The 17,643-nt window shown below is 38.9% G+C and overlaps 1 protein-coding gene across 7 annotated transcripts in view; it reads left to right on the plus strand.

The window, feature by feature from the left end:
• Window positions 1-790: 790 nt before the first annotated feature.
• Ythdc1 (YTH domain containing 1) overlaps window positions 791-17,643 on the plus strand; it is a 32,634-nt gene continuing 15,781 nt past the window's right edge. For 4 of the 7 annotated variants that reach the window (XM_028891675.2, XM_028891751.2, XM_028891906.2 and 1 more), the window contains exons 1-5: window positions 791-1,199; window positions 6,039-6,074; window positions 12,711-12,812; window positions 13,886-14,214; window positions 14,326-14,749. In XM_028891675.2, coding sequence (XP_028747508.1) covers window positions 1,172-1,199; window positions 6,039-6,074; window positions 12,711-12,812; window positions 13,886-14,214; window positions 14,326-14,749 — 919 coding nt within the window. In that variant the 5' untranslated portion in view covers window positions 791-1,171. The remainder of the gene's footprint in view (window positions 1,200-6,038; window positions 6,075-12,710; window positions 12,813-13,885; window positions 14,215-14,325; window positions 14,750-17,643) is intronic. The other 3 variants (XM_028891826.2, XM_028891972.2, XM_028892129.2) reach the window with 1 other exon arrangement.

Consider the following 17,643-nt stretch of genomic DNA (forward strand, 5'->3'; position numbering starts at 1 on the left):
TCATGGCTTGAAGCGTCTTTTTTAACTTTCATCCAATGCAACTTTATCTTTACAGCTGCTCAAAACATCCCAGGTTGACAAACGAGCCACTTTAACTCCTGATCCTTAGCTTTCCGGTATGACTAAATGTTCTAGGCTACTATACATTTGCCTTTCCTTTAAATACTGATATTTTCTTAAGACTCAAACATAATCTTAGGGCAATACAATCTAACTGTAACTTTTTTCAACAAATCCACGCCTTTGATAGGTGTGTTGAGGACCAGTGAAACTGGCCAGGGTTAAGCCAAGTGAGAGGTGGTAGACGACAAACTTTAGAGAGAAGCACACACTCTGACCTCATGGAAGACTTCTTTGAAAGCCCCCAGGAAACACACACAAGGAAGTCAAGACTTCCTGGGAGGCAGAGAACAGATCCTAAAGATATTCTTAATATCTAGGCCTAGAACAAACAATATGTAAGGAGAAACAGTTACACGTTACTCAATAAATAAAAGGACATTACGTAACAGCCTCAGATGCTGTCTCCCATTAACCATTCAAGGCCTACCAAGCTTTTCAGGTGGGAAATCTGCACCCCCCGGGGATGTAGGAAGCATAGGGAGCAGAGCCGCAGAGTCCAGAGATCACGTGCTCCTCTGCCCTTGGAAGGAGGGAGGTTCCCTGGACGTCCAGGCTGCGCGGGGCGGGGCGACGTGCCGAGGCCACGCCCCCACGCTTCCCCACGCCTCCCCACGCCCCGCTTCTTCCGTCCTCCCCCTGTGACGTTCGGCCAGAGGCACGGAGCGTAAACAGCGCAAGGCATTTCGGGAGCGGGATTGTTTCAGGCAGGAAGCAGGCTCCATTTTAGCGCCGCCCGCCGTCGCCATCTGTGTCTCTTCCCCCTCCTCCCCCTTGTCCCTGTGGTGGCCGCGTCCCAACAGGAAGCCTGAAACCCGGGGCCGCCCGGAGGCCGGAGGGAAAGGCGGGAAAGGAGAAGAGGGGACGGGTGGCAGGGTGCGCGCCGGAGCCGAGGGGTGCGCAGGTCAGGTCGGAGCGCGCGGGCCCGACGGACGGACGGACGGACGGACTGACGGACGGACCCGTGCGCCTGCGGCCGCGGCTGCGGCGCCCGCGCGACTCGCGTCCCGGCAGTGGCGGCGGCGGCGGCGGCGGAAGCCGGAGGGCAGCCATGGCGGCCGACAGCCGGGAGGAGAAAGGTGAGAGCGGAGGACGGGAACCCCCGTGGTGGGCGGCGGGCGAGGGGACCGAGGAGCCGCGGCCTGCGGGCGGGGCTGGACGGGAGGGCCTCGCGGCGGGCGGGCCGGCGGGCGGTCGGTCGCGCAGGGACCAGCTCCCTGGGAGGCCTGGCCTGGCCTGGCGTCCTCGTCTCCATGGGGCCGAACACCTTGGCCAGGGCTGGCTTGGCTTCGGCCCCGACTTCACTCCGGACTTCACCCTGGTGTCGTCCCGGGAGCGGTTGCGGGAGAGGGCCTGCTCGGAGTTGCCTCCCCCACCCCACCCCCGGGCTTGTTTCCTGGTAGGATTATGCGGCTGTAATGCGTATTTTCTGAACTCTCTCTCTCTCTCTGGTTGACTTTTTCGAAAATAATGTCATAGTGAGCGTTGATAGGCTAGTGAGGAGGCTCCTTTAAAAAATGATAACGGGTGGGCCATTAATTGCGAGAAATAGCTGGAAGTAACTTCTAACCGCTCTCTCCTAGATAAAGCAAATACGTTATTCCTCAGGCACTCACTTTAGAAAGGAAGATGCTAGGAAACAGTTACACGCCCCCTTCCCCCATATAGCCCAAATCCAGAAGTACAGTGTATAACTCTTAAGACGTACAACCAGGAATACCTAGGTGTAGGTTATAAGAGGCTTGGTAAAATGGAAGAACTTAAGTTGATAAAATGTCATTTCTTCTGAAAGAATGACTTTCCTGAGACCACAGATAGCAGTGTAGGCTCCAGATCAGTACTTTGCTGGAGAGTGGTCTAGATTGGATTTTGCCTTGAGATATTTCTCAGCTCTTGGGCTACCGTGGCAGTCTTGTGATAGTATAATGAAAATATACCACAATTGCTGCCTTGTATTTCTCAAGTCTCTGTGTGGCTCATTAATTTGAGATGGAGATTTGTTCAGTTTGATCTACGTCAGTAGGGTATGCTTCAATAAATTGCTTTAGGATAAAGATGGGCTTTGGAAGTGGAACGAGTGAGAATATATTTATGATAATGCCTTTGTCATAAGCAGTGCTTGTTTTGTTTTTGAGACAGGGTTTCTTTGTAGCCGCTGGTTGTTCTGGAACTGACTCTGTAGACCAGACTGGCCTTGAACTCAGAGATCTACCTGCCTCTGATCCCTGAGTGCTGGGATTAAAGGCTTAAGTAATTCTTCTTCTATTTGCATTTTTATTTTCTATCCTTCAACTAACATCTCAGAATTGCTCCTGAGACATCTTGAAGGAATCTGAACAAAGAATTCTGTTAGTGAATAAAGGAAGCCAGTTTTTTATTATAGTAAATTCAGTTTTAAAAAGATCTTAAGGTCATTTTATCAACAGTTAAAGATTCATTCAAACCTTGGTTGTCAGGGTAAGATTTATGACTTCGAAGTATATGACTTCCATGGCTGCCCTGTTATGTTAGGCAATGTGAACCAAACACAAAAGCAAAAAAATCCTCCTCCATTGTCCATGTATTGTCTCTTAAAGTGAACATAACTTAGAAAGGAGTAATATACAGTAATGCAAAATGAAGAAAAGTAATGATCATTTAGCTTTAGAAATGGACTTAATAGTGAAGATAAGGTCCAAACACTTTATTGTTGAGAAGTAGTGGTATCACTTGTCACCAGTACTTAGAATTACTGGAAATGGTTTTTTAAAACTTAATTTTTCTAACTGATTTATTTAAATTTCCTGGCTCCAGTGAGTCTTTTTACAGTTACAATCCAGATTATCTATTCTGTACAAACAGCTGGGAGTCTGCCGGAAGTGTCGTTTGACCACTGTCAGACACCGGCCAATTAGAGGCAAAACGAGAATCTTCAATAAGTAACCTTTTAACAAGGAAAGTGGAGAATGTTAAATACCATGTTATATATTTAATAAGAAATAAGAACCTTAGTCATGTCAAAAGTTAAGCTTTTAATAAATTCTACATTTTAGAAGTTTTTTTTGTTTGTTTGTTTTTTTGTTTTTTTGTTTGTTTTTTGAGACAGGGTTTCTCTGTGTAGCTTTGCGCCTTTCCTGGGACTCACTTGGTAGCCCAGGCTGGCCTCGAACTCACAGAGATCCGCCTGGCTCTGCCTCCCGAGTGCTGGGATTAAAGGCGTGCGCCACCACCGCCCGGCTCATTTTAGAAGTTCTTAATTAGAAAGTCTCAGTTGGCAGAAAATTGCAACAACGCCTGTGTCTTAGTCACAGAATGAATTTTAAAGAGAGTCTTAGGAATTCTTAATTTATTGGGCTTTGTAATAAACACATTAGTTCCTATAATTCATCAATGAGTCCTCTATACTTGGACAAATTACCAGGTTGACGACTTGTCCACACAGTAAAGTTGAAACATCAGAGTTGACCATTTTGTGGGTTTTTTGTTTGTTTGTTTGTCGGTTTTTGTTTTTTTTGATGATGTTGAGAAACAAAGTGCCCCTGTGTGTGTCAGATAAATACTCTACTACTAAATCACATCCCCAGCTCTTCATTTTTCTGTAGGATGAAGAAATGCACATCTTTTCTGTTAAAGTAACATTTTGCATGAATTTTATTTGAGTTCCTACAGTATAGTCTACAAAGAACAGTTAACCCCCCCACCCCCAAAAAAAAGAAAAGCCGGGCGGTGGCGCACGCCTTTAATCCCAGCACTCGGGAGGCAGAGCCAGGCGGATCTCTGTGAGTTCGAGGCCAGCCTGGGCTACCAAGTGAGTCCCAGGAAAGGCACAAAGCTACACAGAGAAACCCTGTCTCGGAAAAACCAAAAAAAAAAAAAAAAAAAGAACAGTTAACCCAAACTGTATATGAATTTTCACTTTTGCAAGTAACTTTCTACATTTCTAGATCTAGGCTTCAAGGGGGCAAGGGGTATGCTTGTCTTGTTTATAAGTGTCTCTTAAAGTAACTGTCCTATGTCTTAAATTATATTTTACATGTAAATTATATTTTACATGGTTGAACTTCATGAATAACTGAGCATGAGCAGTATAAAGTTCAGAGCTGAGTTTTAGTTATACACATAAACATATACAGGCCACTGTGGACATAGATACACATACATACTCTTGTATACATGTTGTGGTCATCAGTATTGTGAACTAGTTACCTGAAGAAGGGCTCTGTAAAACAGTTTGAGTTTGGTACACATACCCCTTCCCCATTTTGGGTCTTGTTTTGGTTTACCTGTAGTAGAAGTAAGTGGGAAATTAAGATACTATCTCTAGGTGTCAAATGATGATATGGAGGGTGGAAAATATGATTGGAAGGGTTCTCCAAGTCTCTGTACATTACTTAGAAGAATGGTAGTTTGCAGGCTGGAAGAATGGCTCAGCAGCTAAGTATACTTGGTAGCTCTTGGAAGGACTCTAGTTTGAGTTTCCAAGAACCCACATACCAGCTTACAACTGTCCTTAATTCCATCCAGTTCCAGGATCTGAAGTTTGACCTTTACCACCAGGCTTCATGGTGCACATACATAAATGTAGGCAAAACACTTAGATGTATTTAGAGGGATGGTGGTTTTTAATGACTAAAATATATTTGAGGGATTATCCTGATGTAAATGTACTTTGCATGATAACAAAAAGTGAGATTGCAGGACATTTACCTCACTGAAACTGTGTTAAAGTGAGTTGAAGAAAAATGAATGAACTTCCTTACCTGGGTTTGAAAATGTGTATTTAACATCTCGGTTTTTTTTTTTTTTTTTTTTTTTAACTCTTGATCTGGTGATGAACGCTGAAATAAATAGTATTTTGTGTTTTTTGACCAACAGTCTAATGTGGTCAAATTGTGTTACCCCAATCTCTCTGAAGTTAAGGTTTATGACCTTTTTATGTAGAGTTGAGATTTTAGTTAAGTCACTTAAATTCTTTGGATTTTGTTTCAGAATTCTTCTTACAAAACATAACTAAGGCTAGGCTACTTTGAAAATCCTGCTCCTATTTCTATCTAAAACCCCACAAGAAGCAGAATTAAAGATGAAAATAAGGCTCTAAGAACAGTGATTCCTGGTTTTTTTGTTTTGTTTTGTTTTTTACTTTGTTTTGCCTCCTACACCTAGAAATCCATACTTTTACCTGAAACTCAATTTGCTAGTGGTTTGGCTAACTGATTTTCATATATGAAAGGTAATGTAAATAGAAAACATTTGCAGATTTTCTATAGAGAAGTCATTAACTTGTTTTTTAAAGTGTTGTGTTTCTTTTCCTTTTTTTAAATTGAGGCAACATTTAAAAGTAAGGCTGTCCTAAGTAAAATTTGGGTTTGCAAATGTGGTTGAAAACTTGCAGAATATGATAACAATACTTGGGTTTTTTGTTAGCAGTCAGTCCATTGGGATTACTTAGAATTGTCCTTGGTCCCATACTTTTACAATGTATAGTCATATACCCTCCATCAATATTGGAGTCAATGAATTGCTTGCATGGTGTGATCCCACGGGATTATATTGCTTAACAGTGTACTTAGTCATTGAGGGCAAGTTATTTACAAGATTACAAAAACCTTCTAGGGATTGCTGCACATCTCTCAGAATGTAGTCTTGTTGATACACAACTGTATAAACCCAGACAGAACTTGGATTCACTTCTGCCTCAATGCCAGTTGAACTGAATGAATCTTTAGTTGAAGTTCCCTTGCTGCAGTATTACTAAGTTGCGAGCATATATTCATACTAGGATAAGGCAGATAAAGTACTGCTAACATAAGAAGCAACAGTATTGTCTTTAGAGATACCAGTATGGCCTGTGTTTAGACAGTATTAGTTAATAGTTTCATTACCATAAACCCAGAGCACCTCTTGCAAAGCCTTGACATGTTACTTCTCTGTTTCAACAGAAGATTGCCAAGACTGCTCCAGCTGGTTGTTTTCAGGTGAGAATATGGGCCCCCAATGATGAATAGTCCTTTTTTTTAAAGTGGGTTTTTATGTTAAATATTTGGCCCTTTTTAAAACAAAGCATTCAGTAACTCTTCTGTTGACCCTTTGCCTTTGAGTGGGTTTGAACCTTAGTTCTAAGTAGAAATACTATTGAATGAAATCATTATTTTGTTGAGCTAATTTTAATTGCACTGCTCACCTTTTTAAATAACATTTTGTGATAGTTTAATTTTGAAACAGATGCTTTAAAATGATTTTAGGTCTAGTTTTCTATGTAGACATCCAAGGGAAGCTGTTTTAATCCCACAGAAATTAGGATTCTTCAGTACATGAATTATATGGCCATAGAATTTTTAAGCTGGTATTCACCAACCTGTTTGTTTTACTGTTAACTGTTCTTAGGTGAGGCTGTTGCTGTGGTCTTACTATGAAGTAACTATACACATGATATATGCATATATGTATGTAAGAAAGGGCTTCTTAAACTTTTATCACTAGTGACCCCTTGATGAAAGAATTCTTGTGTGGCCCTGGATATATAAACATACAAAATAAATATATGTCAAACATTTATGGATAATAATCATAATGTAATTTCACTTTTAAAGACAAAAATAAATTTGCATACTAATGAGAAAAGCTATGATCTCTTTAGTTTTACATAAAGAATTAAACCTTGAGTGAGTGATACTAGAGGTGGTTGAATACTTAATGCCATTTTGCATAAATCTGTACCTCAGAAGTATGTTTAGAGTGGTTTCAGACATTGTTGGAAATCCTTTGCTGATCCCAAGCCAAGCTTCACTTAACAATTGTATATGCAAATCATCAAGTCAAACAGCAGTTGTAAAAGTCAGATATTCTAATACAATCTAAAGGTACATTGGATATTCACATGTTGAGAAGTGACTATAGGAAAACATCTTCATTTTCTACAAGAAAACCATTATATTTCTACATGACCATAAATTTTTGAGTGTAGACTAAAAGACCTCAGTTCATTTGTGTTGTGGGATGGTACATACAGTGCAGAGTATGCGTGTTGTATGTTCAGAACCAAGGTACAGTAAATTCTTGGTGTAATATAGTAAGTGCTGTAATAAATGGTTCAAATTCATTTTGATTCTGAGTTAATTTTTGGTTGTTATGCATTTCTTTTTACTGGTGTCAGATCCCACCACCTCACATTGTTAACAGGTTGAAACCCACAGTTCAAAGTACTGTGGTATAATGTTAAAAACATCAGGACAAAGTGATGGAAAGTTTATTTAAAGAAAGTTGTCCAAAAATTAATATATTTTTTAAAGATTTATTATATATACACTGTTCTGCCTGCACTCCAGAAGAGGACACCAGATCTCATTATTGACGGTTGTGAAATACCATGTGCGTGCTGGGAATTGAACTCAGAACCTCAGGAAGATCAGCCAGTGCTCTTAACCTCTGAGCCATCTCTCCAGCCCTAGATATTTTTTAATTTCATTGGAGAGAGTTATTTTCTTACCCCCAAATGACAGAGATGATTATTGTCTTTAAGGGCAATAGCATGACATTTTTAATGTTTCCTTTCTTTATAACTAATTCATTTTAAGTTGAAAAATGAAATGTATACAAAGTATACTTTTTATAACCAAGAAGGAACTCACCAGAGGAATCAGCTTACATTATTTTATAATATCTACTATTAAGGTTATTTACTAGTTTTAAAAACCTCTTGCCCTCATATATTTCTGCCAGCAGTGAAGAAGTGTGCTTCCTCTCCCCGAACCTGGGTGGGCTTTTATCAGTTGTCTCAAAATAAAATATTGATGGTATTGCTGGGGTTTGCCTACTTTTCTGTGTTGGGATATAACACTGAGAGCTCTAACCCACACTGGAGCTGCCATAAAGGAGAGTGACTATAGAAAAAGACCAAGAAGCCCTAGTTACTTTGGGTTTTTTCAGCTTGTTCTTTAGCCAAAAGTATTTGAGCCATTCTTAAGATCCTTAGCCTCAGCTAGCATCAGACTCCAAACTTCTGAGAGACCCCAGTTGATGACCCAGAAACATGAGCAATAATGAAAAAAATGATTGTTACTACCTTACAACATCATGTCTCAGGGTAATATCTTCAGATAATTGGGACATGTATGTACTTATTGAATAGATTCTATGCTCTGAACCAGATTATAAATATGTTAAGAGCCCGAAATGTTACACTATTAAAGGATTGAGGTGGGCTGGGCAGTGGTGGTGCACACCTTTAATCCCAGCACTCAAGAGGCAGAGGCAGATGAATCTGCAAATTTGAGGACAGCCTGGTCTACATATGAGTTCTAGGATAGCCAAGGCTACACAGAGAAACTCTGTCTCGAGGGGGAAAAAAAGAAAGAAAGAAAAAAAAGGGTTGAGATGGGCAAGGTTTAAGATCTCACTGTGGTAAGGAAAGGTTTTATAGGTTGAACCACTCATTAGGAGTTTAAGTTTCCTTTCCCCAATGATTATTTGTGTTTCTTTTTGATTGGTATGCAAAATATTAAATAACATGACATTTTCAAACATGGTATGTTTTATTAGATTCTTCTCCCCTTGTATCTTCTCTACCTCATTGCTCCCCATAGCCCCCTCTTATATACCACATTATGTTTTAAATTTTTTTTTGTATTGTGTGTTTGTTAATAATGTCTGGTTAGAAGTGAAAAAATTAGAGCTAAGAAAGACTTGATTTTCTGGTTCATAGTTATAGAATTATCTAATCTGAATTTCTTCATCTCCTAGTTTCCTGTACATCATTTCAATTACTATATCAGTGGTTTCAGTGATAGGGAAGATAAAATGTGGTTATTTATACCAGGGAATAGTAAAACATTTTATTAAGGGTTAGATAGGCTTTGTGAGCCACAACAATTCTTGGTTACATATCTGCCAACTTTGATAAGACTGTATACTTAGCTTATTTGTTACAGACTTAGTACTAATAAAACTATACTCATCGAGAAATATTAGTTTTCTGTATTAAGTGAATTTTAAATGTTGCTGGATATATGAGCCAAGGCTTTGGGCACATTAATTTGAAATTCATACTACTTTTAAAATATTTTACATTCGTATTGTGTCCTGTTCTCCATCTAATTGTAGATTTTGAAAGCTTGAACTCCAGACATATATCCACTATATAAGCACTTTTGGTCAGCTTTTCTTTTTTTGAGATAGGGTTTCTATGGGTAGCCTTGGAAACTTGCTCTGTAAACCAGGCTGGCCTTGAATTCACAGAGATAGATCTACCTGCTTCTGCCTCCCGAGTGCTGAGATTAAAGGCAAGGCCACCACTGCCGTTAATCCACTGATTTCTGTGTTTTGTTTTGTTTTGTTTTTAAAGATTATTTTATGTGTAGTAGTATTTTTACCTGTGTGGAAATCTGTGTGCTGTGTGCCTGCCCAACACAGTGCCTGTGGAGGTCAGAAGAGGGCATCAGATACCTGGGACTGGAGTCAAGGATGGTTGTAAGCTGCCCTGTAGGTTCTGGGAACCAAATTCTGGTCCTCTGCAAGAACGAGTGCTTCTAGCCACTTAGGCACCTCTCTAGCCCTCAGCTTCTAATTCTTTATGCCTTCTTTATTTCATATGGTCATATAAGTGAAAGTGCTAACATGTTAGCACTAAGATGTTTTGTTAAGTAGGCATTGGATAGTATGGAAAAGTTTGTAGACATTTTCTGAAATAGCAGTCAGTACCAGAATTTGAAATTGTTAAAAACTTTACACTGTAAAATTGCTTTTTATAAGGAATTATGATATAGGTGTAAATTTTAAATTAATTTGTGTATTTTTTGTTTTTATATTAAATTTAGCACATGAGGTGTAATGCTGGGGTTTTTTTTTTTTGGTTATTTCACATTAAAATTAGTTATTTCATGAAAAGATTTGCCTATTTTCACTGATCTACTTATAGTTTTTCACTATTTTCTATGAATGTATTTCATCCTTTAAAAACTAGTTGATGAGCCGGGCGGTGGTGGCGCACGCCTTTAATCCCAGCACTCGGGAGGCAGAGCCAGGCGGATCTCTGTGAGTTTGAGGCCAGCCTGGGCTACCAAGTGAGTTCCAGGAAAGGCGCAAAGCAACACAGAGAAACCCTGTCTCGAAAAACAAAAAAAAAAAAAAAAAACAAAAAAAAAAACTAGTTGATGCCATTTTAAACTAATAAAAGAACTTTAAGTAGGTAATTATTAAACGTCTTCCAAATTTGGATGATTTTGAACAAGCTTGGTTTAGGTTTTTAAATTTATATGTATGAGTGTTTTTATGTCTGTGCACCTCGTGTGCATGATGCTCACAAAGCAGAAGATGGTGTTGGATCCCCTGGAACTGGAGCTAAGGATGATTGTGAGCCACCTTGTGGGTTCTGGAAACCAAACCCAGGTCCTCAGCAAGAACAGCACATGCTCTTAACACTGAATTATGTCTCCAGCCCTTAATCCATTTATATATTTTTTAAAAGTTAATTTAGAGTCTAATGATGGTACTGTCATTCCGATCTTTGAAGGATCTTTATGTGAAAACACATCTAGAGTATATGTTCCTTTTATCCAATATACTTTGATTTTCTTCATTTTAGAAAAGTGGTGAAGTACAGATAAATATTCATAGTACCCAGAGAAGTCAGTCATCATTCCAATAACAGATTGACTTTTCTAATTTTTCATAAATGGAAAGAAGCAGTTTTGTTTTCTGTGTAACTTTGCTTCACTTTTTCTTGCTTGTGGTAACTGTTACAGGTATCTTCACTCCTGATTCTTTTCCTCTAATTATTAACCTCATTGTGCTTCCAGTGGGCTTTGTTGTTTACTGTAATGATTTCATCAGGTTTTATGACTATAATCCCTTACCATTGTAAATTTTCAAAGTTAGTTTTTAACTTTCTTTTTATTCTTTGTGTCTTTCACATCATGAATCTTGATCCCATTCATTTCCCTTCCCTTTGTATCTGCCCTTGCAACCCCTCCCACACACACAATAAAGTAAAATTGAGGGGGGAAAAAAGAGGGGGAAAAATCCCATCATGCAAGTGGTGTGACACAGTAAGTGGCAGTAAACCCTTTTATCCATGTCTTTACGTGCAAGTGTTCATTGCAGAGTCGTGATCTGGGCTGAGGCCTCTGCTTTCTGCTGCACTGTCAATGCTGGGCCCTCAATGGGACTCCTCTTGGATAGCCTGATGTTGCCCTGTGTGTCCTGGAGATCCTGCAGCCCTGGATCTGCCCTTCATGTGCTCCAGCAGATCATAGATGGGGGTGAATGCCACACATAATCCTGGTTCTGGGCCTGGGTAGTTGCAGGGTTGTTCAGCCCCTCAGCTTTCCCCCATCCTCACTACCAGGGTGAGCTCTCCAGTGTTTCCCTAGGCTAGTTCATCCCTTGCAGTCATGAGCAAGGGACAGGGTCAGTTCTGTTTTCATGCCCTCAGGGTCTGCTCTTCCACAGCTACACCATCTGGGCCAGCTCTCTGTCCAGGTGAGGTGCAGGATTCTCTCCCAAGGGCTGCAGCTGGTAAAGGGGGTGGTCATCTTTCACTTTTCTTTTACCACCATCTGGCAGATGAGGGGTGTGTGGCCAGCTATCCCACCCTCACACTCGGACCAATTCACCCACCCCTCTGCCAACAGGGTCAGCACTGCCCACGCGAGGAGCAGCAAACATTTTTATACTGGAAGATTTATTATTTGCCATGAGCTAGATAGAGTTGCCTTTCTGAACAAGTGAATCTCTTTCATTATTAGCAGGATGCAGAGTTTTGTAGCACAGCATTTATTTTGCTGTGTAGCCCAGTCTGATCTGGAGTTTGAGAACCCTCTGCTTAGTCTCAGTAGTTTTTATTCTTAAAACTATTTTAATGATAATTTCAGATAAATAAAGTGGTTATAGAAGTAGTACAAAGACTTTTTGTATACTCCCAACTGCATTCTGTACATACTACCATTTGTCACATTTATGTTTGTGTTCTCATTTTCTCTCTGGCATTCAATCTCCTTTCAAGTTGATCTGTCTTCAAGGAATATGTGGGTATATGCTTGCAGGCCTGTATTTTTTTCTCTCAACTATTTATTTGCTGTGGGTGTGATACATCTTTGCCCCTAAGTACTTAATTTCCTTAAGCATATTACAAAAAAAAATTACAAAATTAAGACTTAGTCTCATGTGGATTTCACCTATTTCCCCAGTTAACCTTGGATATGGCTATCTTTGTCTGTCTTGTTTCCTGTATCATGAAGTAAGAGTTTGTGTGTGTGTGTGTGAGAGAGAGATAGACATTCAGATTTTGTACTTTTGGATACATATATCACAAAACTACTACTCTGATCTAAGTGAGCCATATTTAGAGTTTTTGTGATGATAATCTGTGTCCTCTTGGTGATTCAGCTGTGGTGTCTACCATCTTTTCATACCTTATATGATATACTTCTGGTTTGCTAGTTGAAAACTATATGTGGATTCTTTAATGAGCTCAATCCTTAACTAAAACCTTGAGGGTTATGGACACTCTTAATTACTGAAAATAAATGATTGTTAGTAAGTACAAAAAATAAATGATTAATAATACTGATTAATAATACTGATTTTTTCCCCCCAATTTTTAAATGTGTTTGCAGATGGGGAGCTTAATGTTTTAGATGATATTTTGACTGAAGTACCAGAACAGGATGATGAACTGTATAATCCAGAGAGTGAACAGGATAAAAATGAGAAAAAAGGTAAGAGTTGTATTATTTTTGTTAAAATTCACAGTTTAACCAGGCGGTGGTGGCGCACACCTTTAATCCCAGCACTCGGGCGGCAAAGCCAGGTGGATCTCTGTTGTAGGCCAGCCTGGACTACAGAGCGAGATCTGGGACAGGCTCCAAAGCTACATAGAGAAACCCTGTCTCCAGGGCAGGGGAATCACAGTTTAAATAAAGGAGATTCAATCCCCCCCCCCATTTCCTTGGTGTAGTTGTAGTTTTGGAGCCTGTCCTGGAACTCGCTCTGTAGACCAGGCTAGCCTTGAACTCACAGAGATCTGCCTACCTCTGCCTCCCAAGTGATGGGATTAAAGGCATTAAACGTGTGTGGCACTACTGCCCAGCAGGAGATTCAATTTCTTAAGAAAAATCTCTGCTTTTGTACTTGTACCTTGGCATTTAGTACCAAAAGCCCATAATAAACTTTGCATAACAGACAACCCTAATCAGTATGAATATAAATACTTTTTAAAAACAAGAGGCTGGCCAGTCAGTGGTGGCACACTCCTTTAATCCCAGCACTCGGGAGGCAGAGGCAGGTGAATCTCTGAGTTGGAGGCCAGCCTGGCCTACAGTGTGAGATCCAGGAAAGGCTCAAAACTACACAGAGAAACCCTGTCTCGAAAAACCAAAACAAACAAACAAAACAAGAGGCTCGAAAGATGGTTTGGCATTTAAGAGTACTTGTTTGTGCAGAGGACCAGGGTTCAGTTCCCAGCACTCTCATGGCAGTTCACAATTACATGGATCCAGCACCTGCTTCTGATTCTGGGCCACATACATACATGCAGGCAAACACATAAAGTAATAAAAATAACGTATAGATCTTTCAAATAATGGGCTTTTAGTTCAGCAGTTGGAAAACTGTTTTGTTTAAATTTCTTCTAGAGTTAAAATATTTTAGGAAATATTGTAAAGAAATGAGATTTTCTATTTATTTTTATATTGTTTTTCCTATACCTGATGGATATATATTATTTGTAAATCTGGTGAAATTAATGATGTGTAGTACTAATACTTTTACCTTTTTAAATTGTATTTTAAAGGATCAAAAAGAAAAAGTGAACGAATGGAATCTACTGACAGCAAGCGACAGAAGCCTTCCATCCATTCACGGCAGTTGATTTCCAAGCCACTGAGCTCATCTGTTAGCAATAATAAAAGAATAGTTAGTACAAAAGGAAAGTTGGTTACAGAATATAAAAATGAGGAATATCAAAGATCTGAAAGGAACAAGCGTCTAGATGCTGATCGAAAAATTCGTCTCTCAAGTAGTTCTTCTAGAGAACCTTACAAGACTCAACCAGAAAAAGCTTGTTTACGGAAAAGGGATTCTGAAAGAAGGGCCAAGTCTCCTACACCAGATGGTTCTGAGGTAGTAAATGTTATTGCAGATAATAAAGCAGGTTTTTTGAGGCTTTAGAACTTTATTCATCTTGACCTTGTCTGTTAATGACTGCTGATTCCCTTTTTCTTTAAACATCAGAGAATTGGGCTTGAAGTTGATAGACGTGCAAGCAGATCCAGCCAATCCTCAAAGGAAGAAGTAAACTCTGAAGAATATGGCTCTGACCATGAGACGGGGAGCAGTGGTTCTTCTGATGAACAGGGCAACAATACTGAGAATGAGGAGGAAGGAGTGGAAGAAGATGTAGAGGAAGATGAAGAAGTAGATGAAGATGCAGAAGATGATGAGGAAGTGGATGAAGATGCAGAGGAGGAGGAAGAGGAGGATGAAGAGGAAGAAGAGGAAGAGGAGGAAGAAGAGGAAGAATATGAACAGGACGAGAGAGATCAGAAGGAAGAGGGAAATGACTATGACACCCGGAGTGAGGCCAGTGATTCTGGTTCTGAGTCTGTTTCCTTCACAGATGGGTCTGTCCGATCTGGTTCAGGAACAGATGGATCAGGTACTGTTTGTTTGTTTTGTGGGTTTTTTTTGTTTGTTTGTTTTAAATACCAGACGGTTCGTCCTCCCCTTTGGCGGGACTTGGGGGTTCTTTTGTCATCTTTTATATTTAGTTACCTTTCCCTGAATGTCAAGTAATACGTTTTAATAATTTTGAGTAAAATTTACAAATTATTAAGATGTTTCCTGGCTGTGAATTTAGTATGAATTTGTGTGAGTCCATGTTTCTTTATATGAAAGTATATTTCAGGCTTTGATTTATAGGTTCTTAATATTTACATCATTGACAGCAGCTTGTTCAGATATATATGCATCTGGTATAAATTCACATGGAATCTTTCCACTAGTTACTAGGACATTTTCATGGTAGAATGCCCCTACGTTTCTATCATGTTGCAATAGAGCAAAAATAACTGACTGAGATATCCTGTAGAGGGCTGAGGTGTGAAAAAGAATATAAATATTTTGTAGAAAAATTATGTAAAAGACATTAGGTTATCTCTTTAATACTACCTTTCCTTTATGCTTACTTGGTTGGTTAATCTGAAATAAAACATAAGTCCACTCACAAGGCCAAGGTGCCCTTCTGAAGGAAGATTCAGAGGTAACAGTAAAAAGAGGTGTTTATAGTATCATGGGCATTTCTTGTAGGATGCTGCTATCTGATTAGATGTGCTACCTAATTGAAATAATAGTCTGTATTACAGAATTTTACCATTAGTAGGTCATTGTAAGTAAATAATAATGATGTAGTTAGTATAAATGACAGTAATTGACCACCTGCTTTGTAGTGATTGGCAACTGGAGTGCTTTAACCTTGTGTTCACTTGAGGAGGAGAGGTAGTGAGGATTTAAGCACTTTTTTTTTTTTTTTTGGTTTTTCGAGACAGGGTTTCTCTATGTAGCTTTGGAGCCTGTCCTGGAACTTGCTCTGCAGCCCTGTTTGGCCTCGAATTCACAGAGATCTGCCTGCCTCTGCCTCCCGAGTGCCGGGATTAAAGGCGTGCGCCACCACCGCCCGGTGTACTTTTCTTATTATATAGTTCTTTCTACACAGACCTTACCTGGTTTAGACATGTTTTTGAGAGGAGTCTTTTAAAGAAGTATTTAAACGAATAGATGATAGTTGGATTTGATGTAAAAAGTTACAGTTTGTTCCATCATTCATTTTTACAAACTAATGGACTGTATTTTTTTCATTCTCTATAATGGATAGGGAGTATAAGTCAATTGGCAAGGTGAGTGTAGTACTATAAGCCTGTTATCTTAGGCACTTGGGAAGGTAAGGCAGGAATATTGTGGGTTTGAGGCCAGCCTGGTCTATGTTTAAGACTGTCTCAAAAGCAAAACCAAAATAAGTTGCTAATGCGAAAAATCTTCAATTCTGGAGACAGAGGAAATTTTGTTACAGGAATTGTATGTTTTGGGTATTGAATCAAATATGGGGTTTACTGAAATGATTAGGACCTGAAATGTTTTTCATTTTTAATAAAGTTCTTACATGAATCTGTTAGTGTGGTAAAGTACTTCATATTTTTTAATGGAGAATATATTCCAAATTAAATTATCATTTTACAACAAATCCATAATTTTTATTAATAGATTGTTATAAAAGAGATACCTAGAACTGAAAATTCCTTATGTGACATCTACTTAAGACACTATACATAGGTAATTTATATGTTATAAATTATATATATAATTATATATGGACACATACATACACGCACATTACTCAAAAGAAAAAAAGTGGTGTTAGTATGGAACTTTCTGATTTGGATATGCCAGTTTTTGAATATTAGGGACCACATTTAAGTTCAGTATCACTAGTTTTCTAGATTCCATTTTAGTTTCTCCAGTTTACCTTTTCTCGGAATTTTTAGTAATGTATAAAATAACTCACTGGTCGATTTAAAAGCTTTTTTTTTTCTTTATAATGTCCATGTACTTAAAAATAGTGAAAGTTATTTATATAGTATGCTGAAAATTCCTTTGCTGTTTCATATACTAATGCCAGGTTTGTTATGCTATAAATTCAGTTGGACAAGATCTATTTTTCTTTTCCATATATTATCTCTGTGAGGGATTTTAGCTACAAGAGATGTCTTACTCTTTTGGGCTAAAGAATTTGTAAAGTTTTTACTTTTGAAATGTTCAGGGAAGAAAATTTAAGCATATCAAGCTTTGAAAAAAAAAATGTAACAGTAATCATTTTTAAAGAAAACCCACCAAAACATTCACCAGTTCTGGAATGATGGCCTCGTTTTCGAGTTCTTGGTGTCATTGCTCAAGAACTGCCAGGAATGTCCTTGCTTTATACGTTGAAAGTACCACGGGCAATCTGCACACTTGTTAGGATGCATCCTGATGAGTACTAGTGCTTTCAAAAACAACACATCTGTAAAATATCTTTCATTTACTCAGGAAGAACGGAGCACAAGTATTGTATTTTTTAGCTTAAAGGCCTGCCTTTCAAGTTATGTCTTACTACTGAAGAACTGGAATCTCAGCATGGCTTGGTTCGGGGGTGTGTGTTTGTTTAAGTAGGTAACTGACATTATATAGTATTATATAGTAGGGTATTGTATGTCTGACCACTACATTCTTTTTCCGATTTCCATTGTTGTTGGTTTTTGTTTGTGTTTTTTAAGATATTTTATCCTTATATTCCTTATCTTCCAGTTAAAGGGATTAATCATTGTATGCTTACAATGACAAGAGGCACGAGAGCTTAATTCTGTTTCTCCATATATATATATATATATATATATATATAAATTTCCGAATTAAGCTCGATGTAGTGGGGAATCAGTTTTTAGTTATGTCCATATGTGTATTTTCTAGTCGGAATGCTTTGTGTTCTGATATTTGCATACATCACAATAGACTTCTGAG

This window comes from Peromyscus leucopus, chromosome 10 (assembly GCF_004664715.2).
Source record: "Peromyscus leucopus breed LL Stock chromosome 10, UCI_PerLeu_2.1, whole genome shotgun sequence".
NCBI lineage: Eukaryota > Metazoa > Chordata > Mammalia > Rodentia > Cricetidae > Peromyscus > Peromyscus leucopus.